The sequence below is a fragment of the Hylobates moloch genome, unplaced genomic scaffold (assembly GCF_009828535.3).
Source record: "Hylobates moloch isolate HMO894 unplaced genomic scaffold, HMol_V3 SCAFFOLD_8, whole genome shotgun sequence".
NCBI lineage: Eukaryota > Metazoa > Chordata > Mammalia > Primates > Hylobatidae > Hylobates > Hylobates moloch.
In genome coordinates, this window is record NW_026652283.1 from 67,994,652 (window position 1) to 68,009,446 (window position 14,795).

At 39.9% G+C, this 14,795-nt stretch overlaps 1 protein-coding gene and 1 pseudogene across 1 annotated transcript in view; one reads left to right on the forward strand and one right to left on the reverse strand.

Annotated features, from left to right (window-relative positions):
• Positions 1 to 13,069, forward strand: part of ALDH9A1 (aldehyde dehydrogenase 9 family member A1) — a 37,290-nt gene extending 24,221 nt beyond the window's left edge. The window contains exons 7-11 of the mRNA XM_032161112.2: positions 5,844 to 6,032; positions 6,270 to 6,357; positions 7,828 to 7,969; positions 10,162 to 10,274; positions 12,143 to 13,069. Of these exons, the coding sequence (XP_032017003.1) occupies positions 5,844 to 6,032; positions 6,270 to 6,357; positions 7,828 to 7,969; positions 10,162 to 10,274; positions 12,143 to 12,237 (627 nt within the window). The 3' untranslated portion in view covers positions 12,238 to 13,069. The remainder of the gene's footprint in view (positions 1 to 5,843; positions 6,033 to 6,269; positions 6,358 to 7,827; positions 7,970 to 10,161; positions 10,275 to 12,142) is intronic.
• On the reverse strand, positions 3,589 to 4,044 carry LOC116473300 (small ribosomal subunit protein uS15-like; annotated as a pseudogene).
• Positions 13,070 to 14,795: the final 1,726 nt, after the last annotated feature.

The window sequence follows — 14,795 nt, forward strand, 5'->3', positions numbered from 1 at the left end:
AGAATATATACAATAAATATATAGAATATTGTACATAATCTGTACTATGTATATGTTCCTTATATATAGAGAGAGAGACAGAGCACTAAAAATAATTGTGACGTAATGTGATTTTATTTTATTATTATTATTTTTTTGAGACGGAGTCTCACTCTGTAGCCCAAGTTGGAGTGCAGTGACACGATCTTGGCTCACTGCAACCTTTGCCCCTGGAGCTCAAGCGATTCTCCTGCCTCACCCTCCCAAGTAGCTGGGACTAGAGGCATGCGCTACCACACCCAGTTAATTTTTTTGTATTTTTAGTAGAGACAGGGTTTCACCATGTTGGCCAGGCTGGTCTTGAACTCCTGAGCTCAGGCGATCCACCCGCCTCGGCCTCCCAAAGTGTGGGATTATAGGCGTGAGCCACCACACCCGGCATGAGCCACCATGCCCGGTGTGATTTTAAATATGTATCACAATTTATCCGTTCATCTGGCATTGGCGTTATTTCCTTATCTTGGTTATTGTGAATAATGCTGCACTGAGCATGGGAGTGCAGATATGTCTTTAAGGTACTGATTTCATTTCCTTTGGTATATACCCAGAAAAGGAATTGCTGAATCATAGGATGGTTCTATTTTTAATTTTTTTTTTTTTTTTTGATTTGGAGTCTCACTTAGTTGCCCAGGCTGGAGTAAAATGGCACAATCTCAGCTCACTGCAACTTCTGCCTCCTGGGTTCAAGTGATTTTCCTGCCTCAGCCTCCTGAGTAGCTGGGATTACAGGCCTGTGCCACCATGCCTGACTAATTTTGTATTTTTAGTAGAGACGGGGTTTCTCCTTGTTGGCCAGGCTGGTCTTGAGCTCCTGACCTCAGGTGATCTGCCCACCTCGGCCTCCCAAAGTGCTGGGATTGCAGGCATGAGCCACTGTGCCCAGTCAATTTTTAATTTTTTAAGGAGCCTCTATCCTGTTTTCCTTCATGGCTATACTAACTTACATTCTTCCTTTTTTTTTTTTTTTTTTTTTTTTTTTTTTTTTTTAGTGAAAGAAAGTTTATTAAGAAAGTAAAGGAATAAAGAATGGCTACTCCATAGGCAGAGCTGCCCCAGGGGCTGCTGGTTGCCCCTTTTTGTGGTTATTTCTTGATCATATGCTAAACAAGGGGTGGGTTATTCATGCCTCCTCATTTTAGACCATATAGGGTAAAATGATGTTGCCATGGCATTTGTAAACTGTCATGGTGCTGATGGGTATGTCTTTTAGCATGTTGATGCATTGTAATTAGCATACAATGAGCAGCAATGATGACCAGCGGTCACTCATCGCCATCTTGGTTTTGGTGGGTCTTAGCTGGCTTCTTTACCACAGCCTGTTGTATCAGCAAGGTCTTTATGACCTGTATCTTGTGCTGATCTCCTATCTTATCCTGTGACTGAATGTCTGACTTCCTGGGAATGCAGCCCAGTAGGTCTCAGCCTTACTTTACCCAGCCCCTACTTAAGATGAAGTTGCTCTAGTTCAAACACCTCTGACATTTCCCCCCTCCATTTTATAAAAGAACCCTTAATCCTAAGGGTTGCAGAGGGACAAAGATCCATCTTCTGTAAACTTCTTCATGCTGAATAGGGACGATGATATTCCTGCCTAATTATTAGGGTCTCTTGTATTTAGGGTAGAGAGGAGCTCAGTCAGAAAGTGTCAGGGTGAGGGTCGCTTATAACTCCGAGTTCCGACAAAAGGTGATATCCAGAGTTGGCCAATCAGTGCTGCAGTCTGTTTCTTTTGGGTTGGAGGGTCTCCTCAGTATTGTCCCTTCCGTGGTTTGCCAGAAAGATGTTACTGGAAAGGGGCCCTGATCCAGACCCCAAGAGAGGGTTCTTGGATCTTGTGCAAGAAAGAATTCGGGACAAGTCCGTAAAGTGAAAGTAAGTTTATTAAGAAAGTAAAGAAATAAAGAATGGCTACTCCATAGGCAGAGCAGCCTATACTAATTTATGTTCTCACCAGCAGTATACCAAGATTCCCTTTTCTCCATATCCTCACCAACACTTGTTATCTTTTATCTTTTTGATAATAACCATGCTAATAGATGTGAGGTGATACCTCATTGTGATTTTGATTTGCATTTTCCTGATGATTAGTGATGTGGAGCATCTTTTCATAAACTTGTTGGCCATTTTGTATGTTTCTGGAAATATGACTATCCAGGTCTTTTGCCCATTTGTAATCAGAGGTTTTTTTTTTTTTTTTTTTTTTCAATTGAATAGTGTGAGTTGCTTATATATTGTGATCATTTTTTTGTGTGTGTGGTAAAGCGTAATGTAAAATTTACCAATTTAACTGTGTGTGTGTGTATGTGTGTGTGTATTTTATTTTATTTTTTTTACTTTTTGGAGACAGGATCTTACTCTGTTGCTCAGGCTGGAGTACAGTGACATCATCCCAGCTCACTGCAGCCTCAACTTCCCAAGTCAAGTGATATTCCCACTTCAGCCTCCTGGGTAGCTGGGACTATAGGCATGTGGCACCATGCCTGGCTAATTTTTGTATTTTTTGTAGAGATGAGATTTCGCCATGTTGCCCATGCTGGTTTTGAACAACTGAGCTCAAGCAATTCTCCTGCCTCAGCCTCCCAAGTTGCTGGGACTACAGGTGTGAGCCACCACACCTGACCTTTTTGAACCATTTTTAAGTGTAGAGTTCAGTGACATTTAATACATTCACATTGTATACAACTACCATCATTATTCATCTCTAGAACTTTTTCATCACCCCACATTGAAAACTGTACCCCATTAAATAAAAACTCTGTTTCTCTCTTCCCTCAGCCTCTGGTAACCACTAGTCTAATTCCTGTCTCTATAAATTTGACTATTCTACGTACCTCTTATAAATGGAATCATACAATATTTATTATTTTATGTCTGGCTCGTTTCACTTAGTATAATATCTTCAGGTTCATCCATGTTGTAGCATGTGTCAAAATTTCTTTCCTTTTTAAGGCTAAATAATATTCCATTGTATGTATGTATACACCCACAGCACGCACACACACACACACACACACACACAGCACACACATACCACATTTTGTTTATCCATTTTTTAATTAGTGAACACTTAGGTGGTTTCCACCTTTTGGCTGTTGTGAATAAGTTGCTATGAACATTGATGTACAGATACCTATAGTAGAAGTATCTGCTTTGAGTTCTTTTGGGTGTATATCCAGAAGTGGAATAAGTGGATCACATGATAATTCAGTGTTTAATTTTTTGAGGAACCACTGTACTGTGCCCTACAATGGCAGCACCATTTTACATTTCTACAAGCAATGCACAAAGTTTCCAATTTCTCTACATCCTTGCCAACGCATGTTATTTTCTTATTTTCTTGCTTGCTTTGTTTTTGATAATAGTCATCCTAATGGGTGTGACGTAGTATCTCATTGTGGCTTTGATTTGCATTTCCCTAATGATTATTGATGTTGACTGCATATGTAATTGTATAAGATATTGCCAAATCCCTCTCTAAAAGGAAATGTTGCATTTATATGTTTTTTTTTAGTTAAGCAATTATTTTATTGCTCAAGTACATAGACGAATTTATGCAACCAGGGCAGAGGCTGTATATGATTCATATTTCCATTTGGGACAGAGGACTCACTTGGTCTTATAATATCGAGCCAAACAGTGAATCCGGCTCTCTATCAGAATCAGACGGAATTTAGCATCCTTATCCTTTCTGTTCCTCTCAAGAAGCTTTTGAACAGCAACTGCTGCCTTAATTAAATGGTAGAGATCTTCAGGGAGATTAGGAGCAAGTCCCTTAGACTTAAGAATTCTTAAGATTTTATTGCCTGTCACAAATCGTACTTGCGCAGCACCATGTGACTCTCTCAGGATCCCACTGACTTGTGAAGGAGTCAGGCCCTTCTTGGCCAGTTTTTAAATCTGCTCCTTCATGTCGTCAGATGTCAACTTCAGCCAAGTGGGGACGCTGCGGCGATAGAGCAAAGCTGACTTGGACAGGCCCTTCCCGGAAGTGTGCATGTGACCCATGATGGCAGCTGTCAGGCGGCAAAAGGAACATTCTTACTAACGATGCACGAGTACCTATTTCCTCATAGTGTTTCTTAACAGCATAGATAGTCACAATTTTAAATTTTTATCAGATAGATGAGAAGTGGTATTTCAGTATAGTTTTAATTTCAGTTTGTTTGTTTGTTTATTTATTATTTTTGAGATGGAGTCTCTCTCTGTCGCCCAGGCTGGGGTGCAATGGGACGATCTTGGCTCACTGCAACCTCCATCTCCCAGGTTCAAGTAGTTCTCCCACCTTAGCCTCCCGAGTAGCTGGGACTACGGGTGTGCGCTACCACACCCAGCCAATTTTTTGTATTTTTAGTAGAGATGAGGTCTTGCCATGTTGGCCAGGCTGGTTTTGAACTACTGACGTCTAGTGATCCACCTGCCTCAGCCTCCCAAGGTGCTGGGATTACAGGCCTGAGCCACTATGCCCAACTTAGTTTTACAATTATGAATGATATTGAACATCTTTTTCAAAATTCACATATAATAAAATTCACATTTTTGGTATGTTATACTATGAGATATGATTTTCCATTAATTTTTAAGAGTTTTTTTAAATTAGTGATGATAGCCTTTTATCTGAGATAAATGTTGCAAATAATTTTATTCCAATTTTTTAATGGTCTTGGCTTAGTTTAAGGTATTTGCCATGCATAAAATTTTTATTTTTCTGTAGTCAAATTTATCAATTTTTTTTCTTTAATTGTGTCTAGATTTTGGGTAATAGAAAACCTTTTTCTACACCTAGGTTTTAGAGGAATTACCAGTATTGTCTCTTTTTTTAAAAAAAAGTCTCGCTGTCTCACCCAGGCTGGAGTGCAGTGACGCAGTCAGGTTTCACTGTATGTATCCTTGATCTCTTAGGCTCAAGTGACCCTCCCACCTTAGCCTCCCAAGTAGCTGGGACTACAGGTGCATGTCACCACACCCGACTAATTTTTATATTTTTTATAGAGATGGGGTTTCGCCATGTTGCCCCAGCTGATTTTGGACTCCTGACCTCAAGTGATGCGCCCACCTTGTCCTCCCAAAGTGCTGGGATTACAGGTGTGAGCCGCTGTGCCCTGATTTCTTATTTTATATTTTGATTCCTGATACATTTGGAGTTTATGTATGATGTAAGATATGTATCTTATTTTATGTTTTCCACATTACTGATGATTTGTTCTAGCACCATTTATTTAGTCCATCTCTGTCCTAATAGTTTAGCTTTCACTTTTATCATAGGCTAGATTTCCATGAGCAGTTGGCTCTGTTTTTGGACTTTTCTGTTCTGTGTTCTTACAGCATTTGAACGGTTTTTATGTTCCTTTCTATAGGAGGGTCTAAATAGTGATTATTAGTGATTTCAGAGACAAATTTTTTAACAATCAGATTTAAGACCACAGTTCTTGATATAGTTTTACTCTTCAGTTCCCTTCCATTCTTAAAATATACAGCCAGATTGAGCTCTGATATGAGGAAGTAGGAGAGGTGCTGTGGGTTATATGGATCTGGTAATGGCCTTAACAAAATTTAAACAAGCAAAATAAGAACTAACTTTTACCTCAAAGGGCAGATTTTGCTTGTGGAGTGGTATGTCCCCAATTATGTGTGTGATCCTTCTTATTCAGTGTGGAGACAATTTTTAGAAATGGAAATATCCTTTTAAAAATATATAGTGTCTCTTTTCAGTTTAAAGTTTTTAGATTGTATTCCTTTTTCCTTTTCCCTTTTCTCTTTTTTCTCCTTACACAGATAGAAATTGATGTCTTGTGTTTGTCCTTTAGGTTTGCTGTAATGGCACAAGAGTATTTGTGCAGAAAGAAATTCTTGATAAATTTACAGAGGAAGTGGTGAAACAGACCCAAAGGATTAAAATTGGAGATCCCCTTCTGGAAGATACAAGGATGGGTCCACTCATCAACCGACCACACCTGGAGCGAGTCCTTGGGTTTGTTAAAGTGGCAAAGGAGCAGGTAAGAAATAATTGGCAGTAGGGTGGGGTTGGGGAAGATTATACTACTCCTAAATCACTTGCTTTGTGCCCTTTTCATGTTAATATTCATTTGACTGTTAGCATCCCTGGCTGTGTTCTGCTTTGTACCTGCACTGGGAAGACTAAGTATGCATTTGTTCGGGATACAATTAACATTTCAGGAATGCGTTTTGGGGTTGTATTTTTAATACAAAATATCTTTTTTCCTTCTCGGCAGGGTGCTAAAGTGTTATGTGGTGGAGATATGTATGTACCTGAAGATCCCAAATTAAAGGATGGATATTACATGAGACCTTGTATATTAAGTATGTCCTCTTTTTGTTTGCTTTTAGATGATTTGAATTAAATACTGAATAGGTAGAGATGAATATTTATAAAATATGTATATGGTATAAAGCAAGGGCTGGCAAATTATGTGGTCCTACTACTGAAGTTTAAGAAGTAGAACTACTCCATTATCTTCGAAGCCTTCTGTGTGCCCCTCCTTTAGGGCACCCATATGTATTACTTTATCCAGGACCACAACTATTGTTCTGGAAGCAAGAGCTGAAAAATATGAAAGTGCATATTTGATTAAAAAAATTAAGTAATAAATTTAATTCCTTGAGAAAATAATGTCTTTCATGTGACCTGTAGATCATTGTATTAGACATTTTGCATTGCTGTGAAGGAATATGTAAGACTGGGTAAGTAGAAAAGATGTTTATTTGGCTCATGGTTCTGCAGACTGTACAGGAAGCATGGAGCCGTCATCTCCTCCTGGTGAGGCCTCAGGAAGCTTTCAGTCATGGTGGAAGGTGAAAGGGGAGCAGACGAGTCACATGGTGAAAGAGAGAGCAAGAGAGGCGCCAGGCTCTTAAACAGCCAGCTCTGTGTGAACTCACACAGCGAGAATGCACTCATTACCATGGGGAGGACATCAAGCCGTTCATGAGGGATTTGCCCCATGACCCAAACACCTCCCGCTAGGCCCTACCTCCAACAATGGGGATCATACTTCAACATGAGATTTGGAAGGGAAAAGCATCCAAACTGTGTCCGTCATCAATATAATAAAACCAGTTTGTCAGATAATATACTAATCTTTTTAGAAATTACATAATTTAATAATTTTTAGCACCTCCATTCAATCTTAAAAATCTAGTTTTGATAGTCAAGGTGTATATGGTCATCCTACTCCCACCCGTCTACTTCCCTCCTACTTCAGAGGTAACTGCTATTCTCAGTGTTGCTTTTATCATTCTTATGCTTTTCTCTATCATTTTATAGTGTATGTTAGTATCCCCTACAAAAATGTTGATAGTTTTGTAGGCTTTAAACAGTTATATATAGGTTGAACCATGTTGTATAATTCCTTACATCTTATTTGGAGATAAATTAAGCTGGTTTTTGCCCCTAAGGTTGATAGTGGTGTCAGTTTTTAACAACTTCGTATTTGATGCAGTATATAACCTTTAACCCTCACTAAAAAGAACCACTGACATTTAACAGCTGAAAATCTAATGTCCATCCCATGAATTAGGTTGCAGTTATTACATTAATATTTAATAAATAGGAAAAGCTTACAATACATTGTTAAATTAAAAATATTGGGGCCAGGTGCAGTGGATCACTCCCAGCACTTTGGGAGACTGAGGCAGGAGGATTGCTTGAGCCCAGGAGTTTGAGACCAGACTGGGCAACATAGTGAAACCCCATCTTCAAAAAATTAGCCGGGGGTGGTGGTGCACACTGTGGTCCCAGCTACTCAGGAGATTTTATTTTAATGTTTGCAGCTAATTGCAGAGATGACATGACCTGTGTGAAAGAAGAGATCTTTGGGCCTGTTATGTCCATTTTATCGTTTGACACTGAAGCTGAGGTTCTAGAAAGAGCCAATGATACCACTTTTGGACTAGCAGCTGGCGTCTTTACCAGGTATGTGGAGTGGGACACTGAGAGCAGTTTTGAAGGATCGGGGCTGCAGTATCTGCTTAGATATGTAATTGATCCTATTCTCTCACTTTAGTTTGCCCTCATAGGAGCCATCAGCACTTTCTGTTTGCTTCAGGTTAAGTCAGAAGACACCAAAGTAGCATTTTGTAGTTTGCCATAAATGGCCAGAGAACCCTGCTATTGAGTTTTAAATTGAGCTCGTTTAATAAACACTTAAGATTCTGATCTATGTAAAGCATTGGGTTAGATGTCTTTTGAAAACACACATGTCAAGGAATTTAGAAACCTGTAAGTATACAAATTGTGGGCAGTATTCTTCAAAAACATGATTTTTAGTGGCATTATAGTAGTTCCTAATTGGAATGCATTATAACTCATGTAGCCGTTTTTTCTGTGGTTGGATATTTAGGATATTGTTTCCATTTTGAATAATATAGTAATGTGATTAATATCTTTGTGCATAAACTTAACCTCTACTATTACAAGTAAAAATGATTTGGGAGTACAATTTCTTTGAAACCAATTGCAGATTGCTTGGTTTTATACAAACTTTGATTAGTCTTTGGCAGTAGAAGGCGGTTTGCTAAAGCGGCTTTACACTTGGGATTATGCGGGGTTATGCTGTTTCTTTGGTGATACATAAAGTTCACTTTTTTTTTTTTTTTTTTTTATAACTTCGTGGTCAGGAACTTGGGAAGAAAGCCCAAGTCTCACTTGAGGACCTAATGTAATTGCTTCTCTTTGAGCTCCAAAGAAAAGATTGAGGAGCTGCTCTTTTGATTTGGGGAGTGAGCAGGTTAAGTGCTCTTACTTTACTTTGCCACCCTTGTACAGGCAAAGTCCAGTTACAAAGGCGGGTAACTCCAATGTGCTATTCTTTTTTTCTTACCAGCTTTACTGGGATAATGCACATACTGTACAATTCACCCACTTAAAGTGTACAATTCAGCGGTTTTTAGTTTATTCATGGAGTTGTGCAACCATCACAATAGTCTATTTTTAGGACACTTTCATCATCTCAAGAAGAAACCTCATGCCCATTAACAGTTGCTCTTCATTCCCACTCCCCACCCCCAGCCCTTGGCATCCACTAAACTACCTTCTATCTCCATAGATTTGCCCATTCTGAACATTTTATATAACTGGAATTATACAGTACATATTCTTTTGTGACTGGCTTCTTTCACTTAGCATAATGTTTTCAAGGTTCATTTGTGTTGTGGCATTTATCAGTACTTTATTCCCAAATAATATTCCATGGTATGGATATGTATCACTTTTTGTTCATCCGTTCATCTGTTACAGGCATTTGAGTTGTTTTCATTTTTGGCTATTATGAATAATGATGCTATGAACGTATGTGTACAGGCCTTTGTGTGGACATATGTTTTCATTTCTGTTGGGTGTATATCTAGTAGTGAATTGCTGGGTAACATGGTAACTTTGTTTAACTTTTTGAGGAACTGCTAAACTCTTCCAAATTGGCAGCGCCGTTTTACATTCCTATGAAGGTTCTAATTTGTCCACATCCTCACCAGCCTTTGTTATTGTCTGTCCTTCTGATTTTAGCCATCCTTATGGGTGTGAAGTGGTATCTCATTGTGGTTTTTATTTGCATTTCTGTGGGTTTTCTTTTCACTTTCTTGATAGTCTTATTTGTAGCACAAAATTTTAAATTTTGACCAATGTCAATTCTGTTTTTTTTGTCTGTTACTTTTGGTGTCATAATCTAAGAAATCTTTCCCTGACCCACGGTCATGAAGATTTATTCCCTTGTTTTCTTCAAAGAGTTTTATAGTTCTTAGTCTGACATTTTTAGGTCTGAGATGCATTTAAGTTAGTTTTTGTGTATGGTGTAAGAAAGGGCTCCACCTTTATTTTTTGCATGTAGATAGTCCACTTGTTCCAGCACCATTTGTTGAAAAGACTGTTTTTCCTCCATTGAATTTTGGCACCCTTGTTGCTGTTACTTATTTTAAAGATGCCTTGTGCATGGGACTATAAAACCCAATCCATGTCTGTTTTGCCTGGATGATAAAAGATTTTAAAACATTTTGAAGAAATGAGAATTTAGTAAGATTTGAGAACCCTAGAACTGGCAGTGTAACTTTTCCTGTTAAAGTAAGTAGCCTAAGAAACTCTGAATAATGCATACATTTTTTTCTTCTTCATAGGGACATCCAACGGGCTCATAGAGTGGTAGCTGAGCTTCAGGCTGGGACGTGCTTCATTAACAACTATAACATCAGCCCAGTGGAATTGCCCTTTGGTGGATATAAGAAGTCAGGTGAGGAGCTGGGAGGTGTGAATGCAAACCAGGTCTCTAGAGCTAGGTCGTAATTCAGACCTTATAAACCAGTGTTCCTAAACCTGTCTGCATATCAGAATCCCCTGGGGAAATACAGGTTCTTGGTCCTTCCCCAGATCCACTGTAGCAGTCTCTGGGAATGGAAGTCAAGCGTCTTCCCCTACCTAACACTCCCTAAATCTTTCTGGAGGGTTCTGATGTATAGCCTGGCTTGTGAACTGCTGATAGATATCTCAAAAAGGTTTATCTTGTGGGTAGAATACTTTTTCTTCACAGCCTGTGATTGCTGTAAGCATAAAATCACTCCCTTAGGGGTTCTGTATCAGGGATGTCCATCATCATCCACTGGAGTTTTTAGATTCCATTTAGGTAAAGTGTCTTTAAAGTAATAGCTCAGTAACTTTGTTTCCTCTGTTATGTCAAATTAACAAAATCTTTAAATTTATCATTAAGCAATCAATTATAATCATTTTCATTACCCTTGATGGCATATAGGAGTGTGTTTCCTTAGCCACTGCTCATTCATTTCGTTTATTCTATAGTCAGACATATGTTACCACAACATATAAATTTGTAAGTCTGGTATATCAGGAGAAGGTTTGAGGCATCAGGAGTATAGCCAGAACCCTGAGGTTCTTTCTTTGGAGTTTGTTGCCTGTAAATATTCATTTACATATTTCTCATGCTGTTCTTTTAGAGTGAAACTTGGTTTGGACTTTGTCGAGGCACCATTCTAAGAGTCTGACCTCTAGTTTCTGTGGCAAATATTTACAGCCATCACAGTGTTGGCAAATATATAAACTCTGATGAACACTGATGAGATGCTGGGTGTTAATTTGACAGTCTTCTTTGTCCCGGTGGGGTACTCAGAGGAGTCGTACACACAGGCACAAGTGCAGGTGGGAACCAAGGTGCCATCTTATTAACATGTAACATATAACATTACATGTTAAGTTTCTGATAGTCCCTCAGTGCAGGGAATTATTTGTTTGGAATCAGCAGCTTAGGCCTTTGAAGGGCCTCCTAACTTTCCCTTTCCTTTTGGACCATGCTATGTGGAATGAGAGAGTGAGAAAGATGGCCAGATGTGCAGAGCAACACCTGGCCTAACAGGCCTGACCAGCTGTGTGCTTAGGGGATTTGGAAAGGAACAAAAGACAGAATGAGGTCTTCCCAGGACCTTTGTGTGTGATACCATTTGAGTGGTGCTCCCTGGAAATGCACATATTTGGGACCTTGGCCTTGCCCTTAGAAGGCAGAGCCTACCTAAGTCTAGCGCAGGGTATACAGGCAGGGCCAAGGGTGGGATACTACCCTTTTAGCACAGTAACCTCACCCACTAGTAATTGGGCAGTGTCTTGGACTCTGAGTAATCAGAGGGACCTTCAGTGACCCCTCACCAACATGAGTGGGTAGGTTAAGTTAGTAGGTTGCTCTTATAGGTATACAAGAAATGGTGAATAAGCCTATTGTGTAAAGTTTTAAATTAGCATCAGCTTTCAAGGGTGTCAGGTTGATTATCGTAGAGCTTGCCTTTAACACTTGATACAAAATCCAAGCATTTTTCAGACCTCAACCCAGAATAGTAGATACCTGAAATTAAGATTCATATTGGTAAGAAACAAGACCTGTATATTTCCCTATCCCTATCCCCAAAGGCCAGTGGGTCATTTTCCCCATGCCTAGCTCCATTCACAGCTAATATGTGGATTGAGGACTTTATTCTAAAACATATAGGTTCTATATTCTTCCCTATCCCTGATTAGCAGTGCTCATCTTTGAAGATCATTGTGACTTTTCAGACTATTGTAGTGATGGCTCAACCTGACCCCTTCTCCTCCTTTCAGGATTTGGCAGAGAGAACGGCCGTGTGACAATCGAATATTATTCACAGCTGAAGACTGTGTGTGTGGAGATGGGTGATGTGGAATCTGCTTTTTGAAAACCTGCAGTGAAACCTGTTGACATGGCCAGGCTGTGGAATGATGCGAATCGGCCCTGTTTACAGAGGCAGTACAACTGAATGTTATTTTAAATCCAGAGTTTTGGCATTCAGGATATGAGAATGGTTCATGTTACTCTTTTTCTGTCCATCAGCTTCCTCACTGAAAATGTGCATTAAGTTCCTTCTAGATACTAATCAAGAAAGTTGTGATTCTCCTCAAAATATATTTTTGTGAAATCTTTTAAGAGCCAGTAACATACTTCTAGAGAACAGGAAAAGAGACTAGGATAATACGTCTTCCACACATTTGGCCCACCGATAATGTTAATTCTCTGGCGTATTTCAGAGAACTTGTTCCTGGCTGATCCAAGTGCAGTGGTATTTACAACTAATTGATCACAACCAGTTTGTAGATTTCTTTGTTTCTTCTCCATTCCCACTGCTTCACTTGCCTAGTCTTGAAGAAAAAAAAAAAAAAACCAAAACACCTTGTTCGTTTATAGGTTCCTGGTAGAATCAGTAGAGATGATTTCAGCTCATTGACATTTTTTTAGCTATATCCCCTTGTCATTCCATTGAGAAAGCTGACAACCGGGATAGGGAGGGGATTAGATAATAGATGGGGTCAAATTCTGTGTGAATGTTAACTTGCCTAGTAAGCACTTTGTCTCTGTTCACTACTGCGATAGAGGAAATCTATCTCCCTGTCTTGGGTCCTTGAACTACAGCCTGCTGTCTTACACCAGTAGAGCTACCCTTTAAATGTACAAATTATTTGTATGCTAATGTAGTACGGTGAAATTAAAATAAATCACACTGTTAATTCTTTTGCTTTCGTGTTTTGAAACTAAACATATCTTGAGGTTATAGGAGGACAGAGGATAAGGCTGTCGTTAAAAGCACAAGGCAGGGGGATTTGACCTTTGCAGTAAGAACAAAAGGACAGGTTTGGGTGCAGTGATGAACTTTATGGTCCAGGTAAGCATTTAGGCTCCATGTTCATTCTCACCCGGATAAGCAGTGCCTGTCCCTGAAGAGTTGTCAGATCACTGTGGCTTTTCAGACTATTGCAGTCATGCCTCACTCTGCCTCCTTCTCTTCCTTTCAGAAGAAGAGTTTATAAATCATAGCTAATTTAGTAGTCAGAGATAAGGGATGCTTGTTGTCACTGGGCCTGGATCTAATTATGTATTACGATGAACAAGTACTGTAGTTTTAGAGCATAAGAACAACCGAATCAGCCTTTCTTGGTGTTTCTTTGCACAGAGGACACATATGTGATACTGGACAAAGCCAATAGCGTTATCTTACCCTGTGTCCGAGGGGATCCTGTGCACCTTAAGCAGTAGGAGCTGCCTGGGAGAAAAAGTTTCTGATAGTGCCTCTAAAGCAAGCTTGTCCAATCTGCAACCCACGGTCCATATGCAGTCCTGGACAGATTTGAATGCAGCCAAACACAAATTTGTAAACTTTCTTAAAAACGTGAATTTTTTTTTTTTTTTTTTTGCAATTTTTTTTCTTTTAGCTCATCGACTGTTGTTAATGTTAGTGTATTTTATGTGTGGCCCAAGACAATTCTTCTTCCAGTGTGGCCCAGGGAAGCCAAACGATTGGACACCTCTGCAAGAGAAAACAGCAGGGGAAAGGGAAGCAACATTTAAGTACTCACTGTGTTCCTACTGCTACATTCCTTCTCATTTAATACATTAAGCCTAAGAAAGGGATTATCTCTGATTTTCAAATGAAGAAACAGATTTGGAGACATCTTGGTCCCAGGCAAGTGTGATATTTTATGCCTATATATAAAAGTATATATCTTTTCATCCATGGTTCCTGGCTCATAACTCCCTTGGTACGGTTTTTTGTTGTAATGTTGGGGCACTTTAGGCCTCAGAAAACAGAATGTCCCTCTCTAACCTTCTGCCCTCCTTTTTACCTGCCCAAGGCAGGGCTCTAATCTTCCGCCACTTTCCTGATTATGGGTCATAACACTCTCATTTCAGAAGGGGTCCTGCCTGCTGCCTTGCAGGAAAAAATGCCGCACAAAGAAGCCAGGAATCTGAAGACAGGCCTTGCTGGGTTTCCCCGCTCAGCCTCCTTTGTATTAGATCATACCCCTTTAGTCCTGTCACATTCCTACATGGTGTCCGTGCTTCAGTCATGTCTCTCTAATGAAGTCTAAGAGGCCCAAGAGGACGGGCTTCAGGGAACTTCTGGAGAGCTGAACATGTGGAGGTTTACAGGAGGGTGAATAAGAACACGTGCATGTGCCAGGAAGGTGGCACCCCAACTCCACAGGAACAGAGGCTCCTGTGCTTGGGACTCTTCCAGACCTGGCCGTATGTATCCCTTCATTTAGTTGTTAATTTGTGTCTTTTAAAATACTTTTTTTTTTTTCCCCAGAAACAGGGTCTCACTCCATCATCCGGGGTCTCGCTCTGTCATGTCACTGAACTAAAGCAGAGTGGTGTGATCATAGCTCATTGCAGCCTCGACCTTCCTGGGTTCAAGTGAACCTTCCACCTCTCAGCCTCCCCAGTAGCTGGGACTACAGG